The sequence below is a fragment of the Polyodon spathula genome, chromosome 20 (assembly GCF_017654505.1).
Source record: "Polyodon spathula isolate WHYD16114869_AA chromosome 20, ASM1765450v1, whole genome shotgun sequence".
Taxonomy (NCBI): domain Eukaryota; kingdom Metazoa; phylum Chordata; class Actinopteri; order Acipenseriformes; family Polyodontidae; genus Polyodon; species Polyodon spathula.
The window spans coordinates 24,076,770-24,099,843 of NC_054553.1; the positions used below are offsets into that span (position 1 = coordinate 24,076,770).

Genomic DNA, 23,074 nt, shown 5'->3' on the forward strand with positions numbered 1-23,074 from the left:
CCTTACCTGAGAAAAAGTGGATATTTCATTAGAAATCAATCTGGAATGTTGGAAATCATTCAAATGGACCATTAATGATCATAGAAGAAGTTAAGGTTTCTTGTACGATGGGCAGACTGATAGCTGGCAATAAACCAGAAGATGATGGACCTGGTATTTCTACTGCATTCATAGGAGGTGCAAGTTTAATGACTAACAAAGTGGCCCTCTTCAATCGAATGTATCAAAACAGTAATAGAGAGGTTCTTTTCAATATTTCAGACAAAAAAAAAAAACCCTCTAACCTACCTTACTGTACGTTTGACATTCCAAACATTTTTGCTAATCCTTGTGACCTCTATCTTCAAAGAACGTTTGGTATTCTGGATTAAAGGTCATTAAAAGGGGCTTGCTCTGCTGTACGGAGCATATACATGGAGTAAATTAAATTGCAGGACATTGCACTTGCAAAGGTCCAACAAGAAATGTTCAAATTGCATACCTCCTACTACAGTGTTCCAGCTGTGGATGGTGGCACACATGCCCTGTAGAACATGCATTGCAATGGACAAGGCAGGAGGTAGTCCATTAGTGGATTTGGTTGTTCAAGCCCTCACCTGTGCAGCTCCTGCTGAGGTTGGGGGAGACTCTTCAGGGCTCTTTGTTTCTGGGGGCGAGCACACCGAACCCTGAGACTCGTCACTTCGCAGCTGTTCAGGAGACAGACCATCGCTGCTGCTGTCTTCTTCAAATGCGTACGAGTCTTCTTGTTTGGGGAACTTTTCATGATTCACTGCATGAATAAAGAAAACCAACAACTATTAAATAAAGTTGCATTCTGATGAACCACATGCATTGTTTATTTAATTAAAAACTTAATAAATCTATTTTAAAGTTGTAAATTGTTTTGTACTGTGATGCGAGTGTTGTATGGCCATTTGACCTTTTCTGATGGGACTGTGGTCGTTCATTGGTGCAATTTGTCCATAATAACAAATAATTTGGAGGTAAAACTGCTAAAATCACTTTGTATGCATTTTTATTTTTTTAAATAAGTGGATTTGAAAGAGAACAGGAACTGCTTTATAGACATAACAGCCAATCAAGAAACTGCTTATTTGTAACTTATATCTTACCGAGCAAGTGTTGCAACATTGTAGAATAAAACTGACAAGAGCTCTTGATTTCCATGAACACCCCCACCCCCTACCCTTTGATAACCACAATGGAGAGACATAGAGCTGTCTTTACAAGTCAACTAGAGACCTAATTGCAGGACAGTAGGAAGGGGGATTCGTTTTGTATCTGAGCATGTGAACTGCCAAATACAGCACCTGCAAGCTGTCTAGTTTTGTCATATCAGGTCATTTGGATGACTCTGCTTGGACATTGTGGAAAAAGAATAAGGTATACTGAGGGTTATCAACCCAAAATATAAAGCACCCATTGATATAAAGTGATTTATGAATTTGTGGACTAGAAAAATCATTAAAAAACTACAGCCAAACATTTGGTAATCAGATGTTACTCCTATGAAACCCGATATTCATATGAAATTTGGCACATTTTAAAACATTATAAAAAATTGAAAAAAAAAGTTGATCATCTTGGCAATTGGTTTTCACACATTGGGGGTGAGACCAATGCCTTTGAATGAAAAGTGTCAATGCACACGCCCCAAGGCCACAGTGCTAGTCAAGCCAATTCACGCCCCAATATCCCCTTTTTAAATTTATTGCAGATAGTCTCCCAGTTGGTTCAGAAAGGACAGCTGCATTATGGCAAAGATCTGTCAGAATCTTTGTCTGTGGTTTAGTAGAAATCCAATGATAACAACATTGGCAGATGTAAAGATGTGATTTATGAAGTTAAGCATAAATGGAGTTAGTGCCAAATGTATTTTAGAAAGACAAAAAAATACCATTAGCTTTGTTAATACAATCTCTAAGGGAAGTGCAAGTAAATGGATTTATCCATTAGTTAAGCCTTGATTATACAATTGCAGCAGAGAGCAGAGTTACATTTTTTTGGAGGAGACCAATGTGTCTTAAATAAAACTATACTTAACCCCAATTTTTTATGAACTAATTGTGTCAATAAAGTCTTTTTAGTAAGTGAAAACAAGATCTACTGTAAATAACCCAGAAATGTCTCAATTATAATTTGTCAATTGTTTGTGTATTTTTTGGTTAGCAGTATTATCTTGCAGACAGAGAAAAAGGAACACTTTTCTTAATGTTTTTTCAAGTTGCTTTCTATCAGCTCTTTTTCCAGCAGCAGGAGCAGTCATCTGTACAATGTGGGAATGACAAATGCCATACTTTTCTTCCTATCTTGTATTGTCCCCAAGCACGTATATCTCCTTGATTTCAGGACCTCACGTCTCTACACTAGTGTCAAACGTAATGGAGCTCAGCCTCTGCTAATTTCCATTGCCTGAGCTGTGTGCGTACTAACCTATTGCTTGAGGTGATGACAGGACAGCAGTATAAACAGCAGCTGATATCAGCTTTCAGCTATGCACTGCGTGGCAAGGAACATTTTCTCGCTACACTTAACTAGCTACATTTTATTATTTATCATAACCGGATCAAATTGACTAGGGGGAATTTAAGAGAAATTTATAAAACTCTATTCTAGATTATGTATTTATTTTTAATAGTTTCTTTTGGAGAATCAGGACAAACACTTTTTTTGTTGCAGCTTTGAAAATTGTTTGGGGACAGTCAAGTGGAGAGTTGCAAACAGTACTCTTTTTTCAAAATCTGCTTGAGTAAAACCATTGAAGATGTACATCCTGATCGTGTGGAAACTGACATGATTACATTACCAATTTTTTTTTTTTTGCTATATCAGCTATTAAATCACTCTTAGATATTCAAAGCTGTTTCACGAGTTTGGGGGTAAATGGTGTTTTCAAAACCATTTCAACACCATTTCAAGTTTCTTTTACATTTAATTTGAATGTCTGTACCATGTTGTGTGTTATAGGGGATGAAATCCTCAAACACTTTGGTATATGGTGAGCAAAACAAGTGCATATATATATATATATATATATATATATATATATATATATATATATATACACACACACACACACACACAGTGTGGCTTGCAAAAGTATTCAGACCCCTGACCAATTCTCTCATATTACTGAATTACAAATGGTACATTGAAATTTCGTTCTGTTTGATATTTTATTTATAAACACTGAAACTCAGAATCTATTATTGTAAAGTGACATTGGTTTTAAGTTGGGAAATACTTAAGAAAAATAAAAAACTGAAGTATCTTGCTTGCATAAGTATTCAACCTCTGTGCTGTGGAAGCTCCCAGTTTGCACCGATGAAAGAAATTGCCCTAACGAGGACACAATTACCTTACCATTGGCCTCCACCTGTGAACCATTAAATTTGCTGTCACATTTTCTGGATAAAAACCCCACTGTTGAATGATCATTGGTAAGGCTGTGAATATGAAGACCAAAAAGCATTCTACAGAAGTTAGAGAGAAAGTAATACAAATGCATAGATTAGGGAAAGGGTATAAAGTAATATCCAAGTGTTTGGATATCCCAGTGAGCACAGTTGGATCAATAATCAGGAAGTGGAAGCTGCATCACACCACCCAGGCACTGCCAGGAAAAGGCCGTCCCTCAAAACTCAGCGCTCAAACAAGAAGGAGACTTGTGAGAGAAGCCACAGAGAGGCCAACAATCACTTTGAAGGAGCTACAGAGTTCACTGGCTGGGAGTGGAGTAATAGTGCAGCAGTCAGCCATATCAAGAGCTCTGCATAACACTGGCCTGTATGGGAGGGTGGCAAGAAAGAAGCCGTTACTCAAAAAGTACCATCTGAAAGCACATCTGGAGTTTTCCAGAAAGCATGAGAGTGACCCAGCTGCAATGTGGGAAAAGGTTTTGTGGTCAGATGAGACCAAGATAGAGCTTTTTGGCCAAAACTCAAAGCGCTATGTGTGGCGCAAACCTAACACTGCCCATGCCTCAAGACTCACCATCCCTACAGTGAAGTATGGTGGTGGCAGCATCATGCTGTGGGGATGCTTCTCATCAGCAGGGACTGGGCATCTTGTTACAATTGAAGGAAGAATGGATGGGCAAAATACAGTAAAATACTGCAAAAGAATCTGCTTCAGTCCGCTAAAAAACTGAAGCTTGGGAGGAAATTCACCTTTCAGCAGGACAATGATCCCAAGCACAAGGCCAAAGAAACATTGCAGTGGCTCAAGAACAAAAAGGGTGAATGTCCTACAGTGGCCAAGTCAAAGTCTTGATCTCAATCCCATTGACAATCTGTGGCACTATTTGAAAATTGCGGTCGACAAGTGTCATCCAACCAACCTGAACAACCTGGAGCAAATCTGCCAAGAAGAATGGGCCAAAATCACTCCGACACTGTGTGCAAAGCTGGTACATACTTACCCCAAAAGACTTAAAGCTGTTATTGCAGCAAAAGGTGGCTCTACCAAATGTTAATGTGTGGGGGTTGAATACTTATGCAAGCAAGATATTTCAGTTTTTTATTTTTCTTAAAAATATTTCCCAACATAAAACCAATGTCACCTTACAATAATTGATTCTGAGTTTCAGTATTTTAAAATAAAATATCAAACAGAACGAAATTTCAATGTACCATTTGTAATTCAGTAATATGAGAGAATTGGTCAGGGGTCTGAATACTTTTGCAAGCCACTGTATATATATATATATATATATATATATATATATATATATATATATATATATATAGTGTCAGATAGTCCAGATACATTCATTGCAGCTTCTTGTACAGCTGAACGTCAAACAGGAATGATATTCTTTTCATACCAGCTCCAAAGGGCCTGGTCTGAGTGCCAATTTTCTCATTAAGATCGTCGGCTAGCCGATCAAGTTCGCTTCATCGAAACATTTGAGTAGCTTGTAAGGACCCTTCCGCTGTGGAGTCTACATTGTGTAACACATAAATGGTAAGCATCCAGGTTACATCCACTGTAGCAATTCCAGGCTCCACTATAAATCAATTAAAGGATTTCTATTTAAGAAATGTATGTGTGTTTGTTAACTAGGGCTTGATGTTTTCTGGTTTTATTTTTGATCACATGATGTCCCTTAACAAATTTTTAATCGATTCTGTTTCCTGCTTAAGTTTTATTTCAAACAAACAAATTACGTTACTTGCTCATCGCTGATCCTAATTGCATTTCACTCCTGCATTCTCCTAGTTTATCATTGTGCTTTTGTTATTTTCACTCGTTTAACACAGCTGTCCTGACAGATTTTCTTTTCAGCATAAAATACTCAGAACAGAGTGTACACTGATAGCAAGTCCATCATTTAAAACCTTGTTGATTTTACAGCAAAATTGTCATAAACCCAGTCTTTAAATGAATAGTTTTCTCATTATTAGGTTGCAGAGACAGCTTAACAACAACTAATTAACATTAAGGGAGGTGGAGATTTGGAAAATAAAAACCGAAAAGTTCAAGCCCTAATTATAACTTAGCCCCGAACTGCACGGGGGACAGTCTTTAGAAGGCAAGTCTCTCTCTACAGTTACTTTAAACATCTGACAATGAATTGTGGCATATTATTCTCTCCTGATAAACTGTATTGAAACTTTTCACTAAATTGTATTCAAGTTTACTATATGCACCGCTTTTGTGTATTTACTAAATCAAACCATTATACTGTAATGTATGGTTGCTTTGTATATGAAGTGTAGTTTGCCAAACAATATGACAAATTGTAAAATGAATTGCTTTCAAAGGATGTTGGAGACCCTAGCTTGACATTATGTCAGTTTTTGCACATTTGAATACAACAGCCTGAAACTTCTGGCAGAAGTTGTTGCTTGATTAACATAAACAGTGGTGATAAATATATACTTAGTAGCCTCTTGCTGTCATATGAAGTTGCAACAAAGAAGTAGCATCTTACCTTGTAAAATATGCATATTGACCAAATCTGACTTCTCTGGTCTGCTTTTGATCTTGTGCTTTAAGTAATCCTCTGTCTGTAAAACATAGAAACAGGGGATGTAATGTAGTGAAATAGTGACCAATACCTTAAGTTGGTATTGTTTCAAACCACACTCAGAAGCACAGTGGGAAGTCCTATAGGCAGACTGGTGTACAACTTCATGAAAGGTTTATTGTCAATTTATCTTTAAAAGTACGAAGCCATAATTAAAATTAAAACTGTGTATTCATTAAAATACTTGGAGATACTCTGAGATATCAATCACAGTCTTATCATCAGAGGGCTACAGATAGTGTTTTTTTTTTTTTTTTTTTTTTTTCCCCTGCTGGTCACTGAGAGTACTTTGGTTAGTCAGATGATCTGCTAGGTGCAGTCAAGAGAAATCTCCATTTACGACGAGTCCAAACTGGACGGTTCAGGGCGTTGATGGATAAGGGTCACTTAATTAAGGCAAAGGTGTGAAATCTGCAGAAAAGACTAGGGTTTCCATTTATTTATAAATTGAAGTTATTCACCATGCAGCAGATATGACAACTACAGTGGAACAGTGCTTCAACTTCCCAGCACACTGAAGCCTCACCAGTTAATTAGAAGGGGTGAAAATAGTGTCCTGCTTTCGTTATGCTTGTGTGTGTGTGTGTATACAATATATAAAATACTGGTTGAAGCTTGCAGTAAAGACAATGTGCTTGATACTGTGTGATTTCCAAAACGGATTCTTTAATAGTAGCCCAGCATAAACAAATCTAAAGTGATGTACTAAGATTGAATAACAATACATTAACAAAATGAGCCACACATTGAAAAAATAAAACTGTTGGGATGCTCCCATTAAGTAAGCTGTACAGCATCTATTTAAGTATGACTTTATAAATACATAAATAATATAGTGGTTATGCACTAACCAACTGTGAAGGCAGCCTTTATCCAGTTACTGCTTGCTCTTGTTATCAATTAAGACATTGGTTTGTTTAGAGTAATGACTTAAGTAGTTGTCATTTTAATTTCTCTGTGCTATTGTCTCCTAAATTATGGCCACCTGTCATCTTTTGAATTTTTTTTTATATTGAGAATTAGTACTGCTTGCAGTTGTTACCTTGGATCTCTCAAGACTTTTCCTCTGCTCATGGAATACAGCTGGGCTCTTTAATGCTGAATAATAAACACAATGAAAATCAGACTAATTACGAGGTAGATAGAAAACAGCAATTCCTTCGATATGCATTTCTTAAGTTAATCCTAAATGCATACACATTTGCAACAGCTGGACACTCTGAAATACGTGCATCTGAACTGAAAGCTTTTGTGAACCGTCCCGTTTTAAATGTGACAAACATAATGTATTGAACAATACCAAACATCAGTCAGGATTGTGTTCTTTGTTATTAACCCATTGAAGCCAAGGCCTCATTTACAAGGGTGTCCTGTCATACAGAGACACAATCATGCAAAAAATACAATATTTGTGTGGCCCACCCTTAGACAGTAACAACAAATAAACAAAGGAGCAATAATACAGCAGGTCAACCCCCCCCATAAAGAAAAGCAGTGGAAAGGAGTTAAGCAAATCCCTAATATGCTCTTTATAACCAAAAAATGAGAGGTTATCAAATTCCATTCTTAAACCATGTGAAAAAGTGTTCCAGGTTTTTGGGAGTTGATCAGAAAGAGCCAATTCTCCTAATTGTGTTTGTATCCTTGGGACTACCAAGCTACCAGAATCATGAGATCGCAAACTATAACCATGACCTTTTTGAACAAAGTATTAAGATACTCGCGAACCATACCTTTTAATAACTTTTAAAACGAAGCAATACCCGTGATAAAGCCTTCGATTTGTCAATGAGAACCATCTTAGTTTTATATACATCTGGCAAGGATGTGTCAAAAAAGGCCACTCAAACAAAACGGCAGCATGAATTATATATTCCATCCAATTTTTGCAAAAACCGCTTGGAAGCAAACGGATAGATAAAAATCACCAGTCCAAAACGGGTAGAATAGTAACAGTCACTAACTTTAATCAGCTAGCCTGAGGGGAAAAAAAAAAAAAAAATCTATTCCTAAAAAGGAAGTTTAGGTCCTAATTTTAAAAGCAGTTTATCAATGTGTTAATTAAAAGCAAGATGCTCATCGATCTATATACCTAAATATTTATAGGAGGAAACCTTAAGTGATTAACCATACAAAAGTAGTAATAGCCTAGGTCTGATTACTAATTTTCTTCTTATTAGAACAAAAGTCGCATTTAGCATAATTAATAACAAGTCTAACTAAGCTTTTGTCTTTTGGGCTATAATATTTTTCAGGTTTTTTTTTTTTGTTTGTTTTCTTTTGGTGAAGTGACAGTGTCAAGCAAACTTTACATTTTCATGTCCAGAATTAGTCCCTGCAAACAAAAAATCATATTGACATGGCAGTTGTATTTTACAATCATCTTATAATAGTTTGAATCACAGCTAAAGAAAGCCAAAGCATAACTATTACTGTATGTATTTAAAGCGTAAAGTCAATCCTCAAAACAACTATAAATGAAATGTCCCCTCCCATTCATTCTGGAGAGAATAGCCTTCCTCAATGGATATTGAAATCACCTGCTTGCTCAATAGATGTCTATGATGTTAAATTAACCACAGGGATGCCACAGTGAGAGCACACATTTGTTCTGCAGCTGTTAACTCCAGTCATTGTGACCTCAGTGTTTCTCTTTGACTGCATACTACTGCTGTACATGAGACCTGAGGAAGGAGGCTGCTTTAGTGTCTTTAATGACCCCCACCTTTCCTTAAAGGAAGGTGGCAGTAAGGGATACAGACACAACTGGCCTGCACATTCACAAATCCAATATCCTGAGCTACAACAAGTAATAGATGCACTTTGAGAACAGCAGAATAAAAAAGGTTATCCACTACAGTGAAATACCCTATTTATGAATGTGTACTAAATAGTGTTGCACAAAATAAGCGAACATCTGTAAGGGTTGTGTTCAGGGTTAGGGTTAGAGTTATGTTTAAGTTAAGGTCATAGTTAGGGTTTAAAGACACCCATCACAATTAGGAACTTGTAAACAGAATATGATGGAATTCTGACAACAGGAATATAACAAAGTTGAGACGATAATATGGAAGACACTAAAAAGGAATTTTTTTATTGCATGTAAAATGCTTTAGAAAAACAATGGAATCTGAAGTGTTGTATTCAGAGGTAGATTTACACAGGATGTTTTGGTACTAACAAATGGCAAAAATAATATTCTTAGTGTGAGGAATTGCGTGTGGAAAGATTGCAGAGTCAACTCCTTTTTCATCTACCCTTCTGAGTTTTTACAAGCATGTCTAGTTGAAGATCCTTATCAAATGTATTAGTAAGTGCTGCAAGAATGCAGTACAGTAAAAGGATAAGTAAGGGTACATCTATTCTTTTGATTTTATACATAAACTGACTGGGATCATACTTTAGTCCATGTAAAAACCCCACTGAAACAGAAGAATGAGCCACACACACTTCCAAGTGCTTATATCACCAATCTGTGAGTCAGTGATGTAGCACCCAGAGGCCAAACAACGCTAAGAGGGCCAACTTGGAGACTAGAGGCTAACACGTACCAGATGTTTTCAAAAGAAAAAAAAAGTTAAACTGAAAGCTAAATTAATAAAATAAATTGGCAAACATGCTTATACCAGTACTGTATGTACTGCAGATCAAAAAGCAGTGTATTCATCATCATTTCGTATAGGCATTTCAGGGAAATCAGGAACAAATTATCTTAGCTTTCCGTCTGTTTGCTAACAGTCCACAGTCATCAACAGATAAACTAGCAATCCAACATTCTTTTAAAAGCTAACCAAGTCAGACTGATCACTTTACTGCAGGCCTTATCTCAGACAGACTCCTTGAAATGGAGAAGCATGGCTTCTGGACTCCTTCTCCCTGTATACTTATGCTCAGTTATCTTTTATTTTCATGCTCTTGCCCATTCAATACAATTATTGCCATTCTGTACAAGCCAGGACCAATACACCCTGCCCACTCCCCCTTATAAAGGATTCATAAATATAAATATTATTAATTTGCCACATCAATATGGATTAAAGTACTTCTTTATAAGTTTAAATATACAGTCTTTGCCCAATATTTTATCTTGTTGTAGATAAAGGGCCAAATTCAATAAACTTTTAACGGATAGTTAATCAAAAGGCAAATGGATCCACATGCATCTGTTTATTGAGTGAATTTGTATGTTCTTAATCCTTTTTATCCCAGCTGAAAGTCCAAAGTGTTTATTACAAGAACCTAACCTGCTGCAGTTGTCAGTTACCATCTCTTAGCCCAGCAGATCATTTAGCAGAGTCTATAATACCCTATATACGCTACCAAAATAATGTGCTATCAACACGTCAAAAACCTACGATTGCCAATACATTTAGTGACAATCATGCTTTTACTTTTTGTTTGAAGCAATATATGTAAAAAAATTCATAAGGCCACCATATTTCCACAAGAGAATTCACAATGATGTAATAACTTCCAATAGGAAATCTGAAAATGCTGCACTTAAAACAAACGTTTAATCTTTTAGGGGTGCATTTCTCTTGAATCAATTTATCAAGAAAATAGAGCTTTACATTTATTGGGTAGAAACAGGTGCTGCTACCATAACTCTGCCCATAGGCATTTCATACACTTCAGCATTCTTCGGAGGTCAGTAGCTGCCAATGGAAGCCGAGTGGTTTACTGCTAGTGCTGAGACAATATCCCTACATGCTCACCCCTACTAGATCAAGTCATTGTTAGGGCTCTAGTTTACCCCTTTTCTGGAGGTGAGCTCCTTGGAATGTGGGTTGGTGCTATCTGGGAGCCAGAAAAACCTGCCTTCAACTTGATTAGCAATGCATAGTGTCCTATCCTCTGTACATCTATTTTCAAATGTAATTGTATTATTAATGTTATTGCTAATCCATATCATATGCGAAATACCTGAATATAGCACAGCTTATATTACATTATAATCAAAAAATGCAGCATGGCAAAATGAAAATATTTACTGTACTGTGCATGATTTGCAAAATCTAACAAAACCATTTTCTAAAACCGTGCTTTTGCAGATTCATTTTTCTAATAGAGATATTTGTGAGATGTTTGCTCTAGGCACATCTTTGCGGTGCATAAGCTGATCTGGTTTTGTTTATTACAATTGATATCAAGCAGTAGATCCTGCATCTAACCATGTACAGCATATACTGCTAGTACACCAATGAAGGCACGAGCCAAAACGTTTCTCTACTTCGTTTCTTATAATATGACCTTTCATTCAGCATTTTCAAGTCATAGAAAAGACACAGATTGACGATAGATGAAACCCATTGAAATGATTACTTTTACCGATTTAAAAAGTTACTTCTATATTAAAAACAAATAGTGTATTCATTTGTCATTTGCAAAACATAGATCCATAGTTAGAACTCAGTAATGTACATTCTCTAAATACATTGTATGTCCTAACAGTGGATGTTTCAAGATGCTCCTTTTGTGTTACTCTGCAAATTGAATCAAAAAAGCAAGTTGAAGCACTTACGAGGCATGATGCCATGGTTTGTAAGCTGCTCCCGTGTCCTCCTCTGCTGAAGCCTCAATTGTAGAACTGGAAGAAGAAGAAGAAAAAAAGACCCAAGTTAAGGATAAAGTTTTATCTTAAAGGTCATCAGTCCTTCTGCCTAATAGGAAGAAGATCAGAACCGTTACCTGGAACAAGGTCAAAAGGTCAGGATAAGTTTGGCACAAGCTTAGGTCAAGTTTCTACTGATCCTTAACACCCTCTCACTAGACTTGAATCACTGCACTGTCAAATTAAACCTCCTTATAATGTACTATGTATATAAATAATTGTGCTAAACATCCTAACCTAAAACTTAGCATTCCTTTTATAATTTTTTTCTCTCCTGTTATTTTTCATCATTACTGTTTCAATATAAACTTGACACACCCCTTTTTTTTAATTTTTTTTTTTTAAACCAGCCGAGGAATGGATTAATTTAGTTTAGTGACAACTTCTTTCCATGTAATACTGATCTGCAAGAAAAACACGAGGAACGGGCTTACTTTGTATTTATTTATTTTTTTGGTTTCCCCTTTCACTTTCATCTCACCTTTCGACGGTACGTCTGAGTTATGTCAATAATTGGTCCAAAAATGTCAGCACGGCAAAATCATGATTAGAATTAAATCACCAGAAAGAATGTGCAGGAAAAAAAATGCATACAAAAAATTAAAGAATGCAGGAAGGTGAGAAACTGCAGGGAAAAAATATGGTCGAAATTAAAATTACCAACAAAGAAGCTGAATAACTTTTATGTAACTGATATTTACCAGTATAATGTAAATATTCCCGGTGATGTATAACTGAATTCCTTAGCCATGTGGGTCAGCTCTGGTAACCTCTAGATAAGCACTCTTCTAATAAGAATGTTTAGTCTCATAAGACGAAAAGGCTTCTATATTACTTTGTTAGATACCTTCTTCAACTCCAGTGCAATCAGACTGAAGGTGGAGCTTTCTTGTTTTGTAAGAAGATTCTTACCCAAGAGCAAACATTAAGCAACATCCTTTGTACATGGCTTGCAGTGCTTTATCTTTTAAAAACACTGTGTTTTGTTTGAGGATTTACAAGGAGGATACCTTGACCACTAAAGACGTCACAAAGGAATTTGGAGAAATGCTGTCATGTAAAAACATGCAAAAACTGCAGACTTCCAAATATTTAAATAAAACAGGATGTCGAACTATCATAAACACAGCTCCTGGCTTTTAAACAAGCTCTTCTGCAGTGTGTGGTCTTTGGCAGGGTAGGGGGAGAGTGGGGTTGGGTGTGCCTCACAATAATAATGAATATGAGGAAGTCAATGATTAAATCATATGAATAATTCTAGTCCTGAGCATCAGATATACAGTGTTTTCCCAGAGGTAATGAACTGTGGTGAAAAGTTGCATACATGTGGTTTCATCATGTTGTACTGTTGCAGCCACTTATTACTGACTAGCGATTTGTCAGAATTTTAGATGGTAGAATCCCTGACACTACCAAGGATAAACAACATCACTTAATAACTTCTTTGCTTCCATTAATTTTGTACCTACTTTTTATTCAAATATGCCATTCTTTGGGCAAATGTAAATCAAGTCATCTGGGCACATCAGTTCCTGTTTGCAATTCCTTTATTATTATTATTATTATTATTATTATTATTATTATTATTATTGATGCCGTTTATGAATCAGTGCTACATTTTTTAACAGCCAAAAAACTTCAAAACATCATACAAATTCATAGTTTTTTTTTTTTTTTTTTTTTTTTTTATGTAAACAACTCCAAACACTGAATGCATAGGCCAGACTAGTATGGTGTCTGTGTTAACAGAACCTCTGTCACCCTTCTTTTTAAATAACACCCAAACTTGTTTAAAGTAGTAACATGAAATAAACTATAGCCAAAGCTGACTATGCCAAATACATTTTTCCTCATGAAAAAGAGTTCGATTTCTCAAAAATTGAAAGATAATTCTAAATATTTTGTGGTAGTGTGTTTACTTTCTTGCAAAAACTTTCTTGCTTGCAACGCCTTTAAAAAAATGAAAAGGGGAAGGTCTGAAAAGATAACCGACAAAGGTTGTGTAATCTGCAGTTGCTTAGCGACTCAAGGAGGAATGACCTTTAACCTTTCTGCATCTGGGAACGAATCTCCCTAGTCTAAAACAATACTCAGGAAATACTACCAGGACAGAAATAAGGAATCGATAAAGCGGCACACCAGGAGACATACAACTACGACGGCACTGATGAAGACACTGCTAGCTTTTGAAGCTATGCATATGCTTCAAAAACAGCTTTCTTTTATTACCAGGAGGGACAGAGAAAAGCACTGCTGGAAATCAGTCCCCTTTAACGGGATGATAACGGAGTCATGGTGCCTCCTGTTTCCACTCATTTCAACAGGAGCACCAGAGCTATCATCCCTGCTCTTAAATTAAAACTGCCCTTTCTAGTAAGAGGAAATGCTGAAAATCTGCTGTGCATCGCTTTGCCTACAGTATACAAATGAAGTCATCCCGGATCCTTTTTTTCTGTAAGCTTTGCTTGCAATATCCGTGTACAGCGTTCCTGGAAACCACTTCCAAGAATCTGTTTTATCCTTTTTTTTAAAACTGTTAAGGTTTGCTGCCTCTTTTCTTTGACCCTTGCAGATCAGAGGGAAATGGGTACCTCATAATCCTCAGATCTAAAGACAGATTTAGAAGGCTTTTTACTAAAACATGCAATGTTCATAGGAATTGCGATCTGACAAAATCTCAACTGGAGAGCAGCTGTAAAAATATACATCTGGGCCACTGTTTTGAAGGGTGTTTACTTTTTAAGTATAGCATGTAAATTACTTTATCCAATTTACACAATTTTTCCATGGTTTAGGTATAGGATAGGGTTACAAAACAGCTAAAGCACAGACAAGCAAGGTAAAATCAAAGAAAAAGTAAAAAAGAAAGTGTAAAAAAATAAAACATTTTCACAGGGTTACGCTTAAATAAAAGCCTGGGAAAATTTAAGTTTTATAGGGATGCTATCAGTGTACAATTCCTTTTAATGGTAGAGCACTTGACAGATTACTGAACTGCAACACTGGGCTATTGCATTCCTTAACCTCCTAAAACACTCCACGCTGGCAGTCTTCTGGTCTACCAGAGAAAAAACAAAGTTTGTTTTCTAGGTATTTATTTTTTAGTGGTCAAGCCAATAAGTCTTCTTTAGGCCTGAGCAGAGTGATCTGTGTGCCTTCAATATATCAGTCGTGTTTACATTCCACTTGACAGCTCCCCAGGAAAACCTTATTATTGTTCCTTTGTTGAAAATCCTGTAAATGAATGGTGTGAACTTAATTTGGATACTACTGCTGCAGTCTTGCAACATACCGCATATATGCTGTAGTGTTTGGATGCAGAGTTTTGTTATAACTGATACCTAAAATGTCACAGTTTTTATTAATATGAACAGAAACTACTGGTAATCATGAGAGTGCTGGTTTGTTCTATATACCACTGTAATCTCAGTTTAAAGATCCTCTGGATTGAATGTCTTTCCATGCAATAAGAACCAGATGATTTACACTAATCTGTTATAAATAGTAACACCAGTTGCCTGCTGTAAATATACCTGCCAACAGTATTTTTGTACTCTGCTTTAAAGTGGGGTAAGTCAACTCCCTGCTGAATAAGATTAGCAAAATACAGCAACTTGATACCAGTGTTTAAATAGCAGTTGTATAACAGTAGGTTTGCAATTGAAGAATATGAAAAAGCCTTGCAAGTTGTCCCTAACAAAATGAACATGTTTCCAATGGTCTTAGTCAGGCTGTATGAACATTCATGTTCTAGAGTTTCTCTGTGACAGGGGCATGTGGCGCTACTGGTAGCTTCCCTCTCTTAAGCTTTGCAATGAAAAGAGCATTCTTAACAACTGCAGTTTGGGCAAACTCAACCCTCAGGGCCTGAACAACAGTCGCTTTTAATGAGGACAGCAGTGGGGACTAATGAGAAGTGCACAGCTTAGCAAACAGCAGCTGTTACCAAGCAGGTTCTGTAAATAGGAATACCTTTCTCTCCCCTAACCCTCCCCTTTCCATGGTCTGTCATTTTTTCGAAGGTCGTTCCATTCTTGTATATCTATCTGGTTGGCCAACACCAGTGATATTTGACTTGTGAGTGTTTATAAAAAAAAAAAAAAAAAAAAAAAAAAAAAAAAACAAGAAAAGAAAAGAAACCAGTGAACTCTCATTGACTTTGAAGTTTAGAAACTCAAACTAGTAATCAATACTAATAGTAATCAAACTAATAATCACACTTATCACAACATGTACAAGTCTCACCTGAGGTTTGCTTCGAGGGGTTTTTCATGCAGCTGTAGGGGAGTAACTATATTTAATAGGGGTCTGATTTTACAAACTCCTACCTTCTCCTCATATAAGATCTGTAATTGAGGCAAGTTCTAACCCTGAAAACACATTTTAAATGTCACATATTTGTGGGTGGTTTGTAACTCCATGCTTTCTCACAAGACTGGAGCTAGATTAGGGCTTTGGTGGGAATGCAGTGAGGTCATTAATAGACTGAACTGACAGCTTGCCAACAAGGTGTTCTGGTCCAGACATCCAAGTTGATGGTGCTCCTCTGGGTTGAAGATGAGACACATAGGAGCTTTTTAGTGATTGTCTTCAATCAGTTATACCTGACCTGTGTATAGAATGAAGACTGTTCTCCTTAACTGCTTAATTCATCCTCAGTTTCCTAAGAAAAGAAATTACTGTGGTGTACTCCAAATAATAGCTTAATTATCAGTCACCCAAATGCAAACATCACAAGAGCCTGAAGGTGATTAGGCAGAGATATGAGCATGGTGTGGATTCAGGTTATTACAATCTCAGTTTTCACTTGCTCCAGCATGTCAGGTCACAGTTTATTCTAGTTGACTCACACTCTCAACCATCCCTTATTTTTCTAGAAAACTGAGTGTGCTGCTCCTTATCTTGATGATTGCTGTAGCAATAGCCAGCAGCATTCAGAAGGCTATTAACACTACAGGGTGGGGATTCATGTCTTCTAACACCTATTGATTCTCACTGAAATTCCTGGAAACCTAATGCCTCCCTCGACACAGAGGTGTGCAAGCAAGCAAATTTCTTCACACTCGCTAATGACATCATGTTATCAAGCACCGGCTTTGAGGGATGTTTTCAGGTGTACTGTATTCAGAGGTTTAATATGATTTATATTTACAGCATGCCATACAAACAGGCTATTTGCACAATGCTGACGGTCATTTTATTGTTTTTAACTGTACACTGTTTGTCTTGAAAGTGACGGCAGCAGCTGATCTATTGGGTCACAGGAAGATGACATTTAAAAACACCTGACCTGCACCTGCCCAGCAAAATGACATGTAGAATTGTTGCGGCTATTAAACAGAGCAACTGTTCCATGTAAATAAATACACCTCGACTTTAAAAACTGTTATCTGTGCATTTAATTATCTGCAGAAATCTGTCTACGGCTGCTTGAAAGCATTCAGGAACGTATTCGTTATGAGCCTGGAAGTACCGCTAGAGGCATTTTCTTCGCAACAAATTACAGCTTATATCTGAAAACGTTAATCCTGCTTAATTTATGACATAGGAGGTTCACAGTTTACAGAGGTAAAATGTTTTACCCTGTAAACTTGACAGATGTAGGGGTTTAGGTTAAAGTATAATTCAGTTTGTTTAGTTGTATTTTTAGGTTTGTAAAGTAATTCAGTGTGTGTAAAATATTTAAAAGTATTTAGAGACTCAAACTGTTTCCATAGAAGAGAATCAAGTCTGTTGTCTTACACCGAAGGCATTTTCCTGTCATGTAGATACATGAAGGATTTGCAGTGGTGTAAAGGTTATGGCTTAGGGCACTGACTTTTTTTTTAAATAACCCCTCCCAAGAGTGCTCTTGTTTAATGATGTATGCCGTGCCTGAGCAGCAGTGCTCATTTTAGTAAAATTTTGCTTTGGAGAAATCTGTTTTAAAAAAAAAAAATAATAATAATCTGACCTTGCAGTACTATAGAAGCTAATATCAACCACTTTATAATACTTCTGTGCCAAATTTCTACTCAAATGTTTCAGAAAAAAAAGGCCACATTTTAAATAAAGTTGAGAATAGCCATCCGCTCAATTGTATGATAAATATTTGTGAAAAGTACTGTAATAAAAAGTAAATAGTTCAAAATGTTTTTTTTTTTTTTTTTGATCATTCACATATTGTCACATCTGTCCTAGAACCATAAGTGTCAACTGCTGGGGAAAGAAAAGTGATGTATAGGGAGAAATATACTTGGGCTGCTTTAAATCTCAATGTACAAGTTAAAACTGATTATAAAAGCCATAGATCATACAAATCTAATGCAACGTAGACATTATATTTCTGGTGCAATAACCACTACTTATCTAGTACATATCACCGCAACATACATTTCAATAACATTTTCATCAGAGAGGTGGCAGTATAGACTCAAGTTACTCAAATGTTTCAAAGTTATGAAACACAAGTTAATTACATTTGTAAGACCTTTTCTGGGGGAACTAAAACTACCTGGTTACCCTTGAGCAAAAGGTTTGAGCTGATTCTGATCTACAAGCAAAGCTTATACACATATTAACCAATGCAAGCAGTCAGACAGCCTTCTGTTTAACCAACAAACTCTTTACCAGTTTTGAACAAACTGTCAAAGTGTGTATTTGCCAAGAAAAAACACGTTTGAATGATGTTACCGCTGACACTGTCCTGACAAGCTTTAGCAGTAAATACTCTCATTTATACTGTGACTGACATCTATTCTCTAACACAAACATCAGAAAAAAGTGGTCTAACAAGTAGCTCATAAAAAAAAAAAATCGTATTGCACTTTAATACTGGCAATTGAAAAAATAAAATAAATTGATACAGGAATTTACACAGCAATTTACACATATGTAATACTGTTGAATAACTTTTTCACATATAGATACTAACTACAGTGTTATTTTCATTAATTTAAATAAAAACTGCTAAAGCATTCTTACAGGCATAACTTGACAATATAAAAAGCTAATATGTGTTTGCTCATAAATTACAAGGTTGCATTCTCAAGTGTACAACGAAATATGATACATACAAACTTTGAAACCCGATGAGTTACATCTGTTGCACTATATCCAGGTGGTACTAAAAGCAATTTTACCATGATATAAAATGCAACTAATATTTCCCCCCCCCCCCCCCCCCCCCCCCCCCCCCGCTATTACTGACGAAAGTGCATTCAGAACCGCACATACTGTTATGACTGTAGTTCCATTTGTGATCTGCTCTAATTCCTCACCAAAATGAAGAGATAAACAAGTCTACACAGCCTTTAAATAACATTGGAGAAATGTATAAATATATACTTGAGATTACAAGCAGAAGTCATGCAATGTGTGGTCACTCGTTAAATAAGAGGAGCTGCAACATTGGCAAGTTTATGAACTTGAGAGAAAGCCTTACCTGATCTGAATTTGCTGCGAATGAGCAGAGAATGCTCTGAACCAAGAAGAGTCATGATGATGTTCGGTGTACAATTCCAACAGCAAAAGACAAAAACTGCAAAGCTCAAATTAAACCATTAACCTACTCCAAGGAGTGAGTCTGATCAGTGCTAGCAAACCACTTCATTAAAATAAAGAGAGTATCTCTTTAAATTACTACACTGCTCTTCCCCTTGGGGTTGCTGCTTCAGTCAGTCAGCCAGCCAGCAAAACTTGTGAAAGGTTTTGGTCCCATCTAGCACTGTTCCTCAATAAGACAGCAAATGATACCCCAAGCGCTGGGAGGGGCTGAAAAGCTGAAGATCAGCAAAACCCTCCTCCAGCTAAAAGTTTACTATCAGCACAATGACTGAGCTGGAGGCTCCCCTGTCAGACTCAGCTTGGGACATCACTAGTGGGATGTGGGCTTGACATCCGATCCCACTTACTACCAACTGCAGGCCGGCCAATCAGAAAAAAAGTGCCTTCTGATAGCAGAACTCCGGAGTGACAGTGAACAGGAATCAAGAAGCCTCACTCCCTCACCTTAACTCTTTCGCATCTAAAGGAGATTTCCCCAGATGAAAAGCTGCTGGCCTGTTGCCTGACTGTTGTTTGCCATAAGTAATGAAACTGTTATCAGTGTAAAAGTACAAAACAGTTATCTTTGTGTCATCAGTTAGTGCTAGATACAAGAATACAAATACTACTACTATGATGACTACTACTACTATTAACACAAGTAGTAAGTATAATACTAATGCTGTTAAGTTAATATTAACCCCCCACCCCCACCACAATCTGTTTTGTTGTAGTTCCATCTATTAAAGAAAAACAAATTAGGTAGATCCAAGGTTTTGCAATCTTACTCGTCTGTTAAATGTAAACATTGTTTTTCTTTTTTTAATCTATAACTTCAAAGTCATACATTCCAAAGGACAGGTAAATTAAAGTCAAGCAGACAAACACAAATAGAAAAAAAGCACACTTTTTACAGTCTATTATACACTTGTCCTTAAAGGTTCCATGACAACTGGCCTTGGGAGTGCCAATGTTTAATCCTGGTACTCCCTCAAATGGATGGATTTGCATAGACTCAGTTTGCCTAGTAGTATACAGTACAAACTCTGCTACACTTCCAGCTAACGTTTACCCACAAAACACTGCTGACACTTTTACTGTTCATTGCTACTACTCTGTTAAACACAGGAAACAAAGTAGAACATATACTCACTGTTTATACACTATTTCAGAAGAGTTCTTCCATTTAATTTTATGTTTCTTAAGCTGCAGGTATGAAGATACAAAATAAACTATAATAAGCAGATGCTTGCCATTGAAAAAAAAAATCTATTGTGTTTGTGTGTATATATATATATATATATACAGTGTCCACATATGTATAGTGTCTGGTTACTGACGCTGACCTTGACTATTTAACTGCAGTTGTGTCGACTTGATGTATTTTTTATTTTTTTATTTTGTTACCCTCAGTTCCCTACAGGAACTGCTTGGTAGTGACAGCTGGGAATGCACCAGCCAAGAGCTATGAGACTGGTAATGTCACCATTTGCTGGCCGTTATAGGAGAAGGGACAGCAATAGCTGACATAATACATAGGCTGACCATGGCACTAACTATAAATTATCTGTGATTCCTCTACCCATCCTAACTTTGCTTTCTCAAACTTAGGAAGATGTGTTTGTTTATTATTATTATTATTATTATTATTATTATTTATTATTATTATACACAGCATCTGTATATCTGTGTGCATAAGTAACTTACTTAGAGGGGAAAAGGCAAAAATATATTGCAAGGGTGTTAAATGAACATTTGATTTTAATGTTTGTCTATGACAATGGCTCACATACTGGTGCAAAGGGACCTCTGGAGGGCCACAGAACAGTCTTGATACGTCTGTTTTGTAAAATACACTTAATGTACAAAAAGCAGTGTTTCTCTGTTGTGGGGAGAGATTGGCTCTGTAATACCTACAGACTTTATACAGTACATTCAGTGCAGTTTTTCCTTTCTCATTTGTGCATTTAAAAATGGGTCCCCAAAAATGGTTTCAGAACTTCTGGGCTTTCATTTCGTAATTGAGTAGTACCAGTATTCTAGATGAAAAGCATTTTGTTCATTTATTTATATGTTGACAAACATACTGTATTCAACTATACGAGGGGGGACCTCCTCTGTGTGTGTGTTTTTTTATTTTGTATAGTTCTGAACTTTTTGTCATTGACCAGTAATTTTTTTTTAAAGTTGAACTGTTGCATATTATACAACACTTAAATTGAAAGCTCTCCTTATCAGGCTTATAAAAACATGTTATCTTGCACTAGGAGGCAGTAGAAAATGACCATGCATTCTAGTCCAGGTCAAAAGATATTGGCATTGGTTAAATTCACTCTGCCAGGGAGAATTTAATTCCAGTCTTCACTTCCCACAAACTCCATTAGCAGAGACAGAGTGTCACATACAGAGAAGGTGTTTCATCGCAGTGGAGTTATACAATATCTTGAATCAAGTTACAACATTTGTTTTTGTTCTAAGAGATTGATCAGTATTTAGATAACGCTTTAAACTTGGCTGTTTCTATAATTATTAGGCTTATTTTTGAGTGTGTATTCACATATCAGAAGGCCATGAGGTAACAATATGTTATTACCATGGCCTATCTGTTTTTACATATTGTTTTGTTTTCAGTCAGGTTTGCATTGGACTTTGCCATATAAAAGTGAATGTTTTAAAAACAAGTTCACTACTATTGGACAGGTACAGCTTTTTGGGTACATGAATACGTTATTCTTGCAACTACTTCTATTAACTTTGTACTGTTCTCCTATACCCTGTGTTCTCACATCTGTAATGTACATTCTGATCACTAACATTAGTGACATATAACATAGTTGTTTTCTATTAGAAAACAGCAATTAGTTGCTCTAATCACAGTTCTGTATCTGTAAGCTATTACAGTTGCTTCAACAATATAAACAGTACTGATTTCAAGATCAATGAAACTATTGCAGAATAACTTTGAAAGAATATCAAATTGAGTTTGTTTTTGCTTTGACTTGTGAACGGTCTCCTGTTGAATTATTAGACCAACATTCCCTTTTATTGATGAAGAAACCCACAATGTATAGATGATGTTAAGATAGGACTTCTGATTTATACAAAAGCATTAACCTTATCGTCTCAAAGAAACTAAGCTGTTTAAAAGCCAGGAAACACCAGCTCTTTAAAACAAAGCTGGTATTAAAATAATCAAATCACAATGTGGCAAATGTTCCATAAATCCACAGAAATGTGCAATGACTTGATTTTTATTCAAGTGTCACTAATACCAGTTCCAGTTTTGTTGTTTTAAAATAATTCAAGGCAAATACTATAGATGTTTTACCTTGAAATGGACAAAGCTCCACCTCGAAAAAAGCAGCTGACAGGGTCTTGGAGTGGAGACAGCCAGGGAACACTGCAGATATTAACTGTTGTGTACTGTCTGAGGCCAGACATGTTAATAATAGCAATAGTCCCTGTCCCCCTCCTTGGAAATAACCAGCAGCAAACAATTGGCTTATGTGCGTGTTAGCCGCTACAGCTAGAGGCAGACAAGCAGCTTGTCGTTATCTACTTGAAGTCAACTAGTTTCAATTAGATTATTGCTTTAATGTATTTTTTCGGAACCCCACTACTTACTCTTTAAAACAGGCTTCGATAGCAGCAGGTGAGGTAATTGGTTTAACTGGTTCCATTGTGTTTTTCTAACTCCATTTTCATCGGTTTTCCGATCTAAACAGCACACAATGCTGCTTGCAAGTAAACCTTTTTTTTCTTTTTTTCAATTTTAATTGTGTGCATTTTCTATACAGAATATCAGGGGTTAAATGTTTTCCCTTGTCCAAGTGTCATTCAACGGAGTAGCCCATTAGAGATATCTGAGATTTGACTTCCTATTCCTTTTTTTTTTTGTGTATTTC

At 36.4% G+C, this 23,074-nt stretch overlaps 1 protein-coding gene across 1 annotated transcript in view; it reads right to left on the reverse strand.

Moving 5' to 3' along the window:
• myocd (myocardin) overlaps window positions 1–19,460 on the reverse strand; it is a 32,592-nt gene extending 13,132 nt beyond the window's left edge. Inside the window, exons 1-5 of the mRNA XM_041220287.1 lie at window positions 19,069–19,460; window positions 11,556–11,621; window positions 7,077–7,132; window positions 5,939–6,014; window positions 597–772 (exon numbers count right to left, since the gene is read on the reverse strand). Coding sequence (XP_041076221.1) covers window positions 597–772; window positions 5,939–6,014; window positions 7,077–7,132; window positions 11,556–11,621; window positions 19,069–19,123 — 429 coding nt within the window. The 5' untranslated portion in view covers window positions 19,124–19,460. The remainder of the gene's footprint in view (window positions 1–596; window positions 773–5,938; window positions 6,015–7,076; window positions 7,133–11,555; window positions 11,622–19,068) is intronic.
• Between the last annotated feature and the right edge of the window lie 3,614 nt (window positions 19,461–23,074).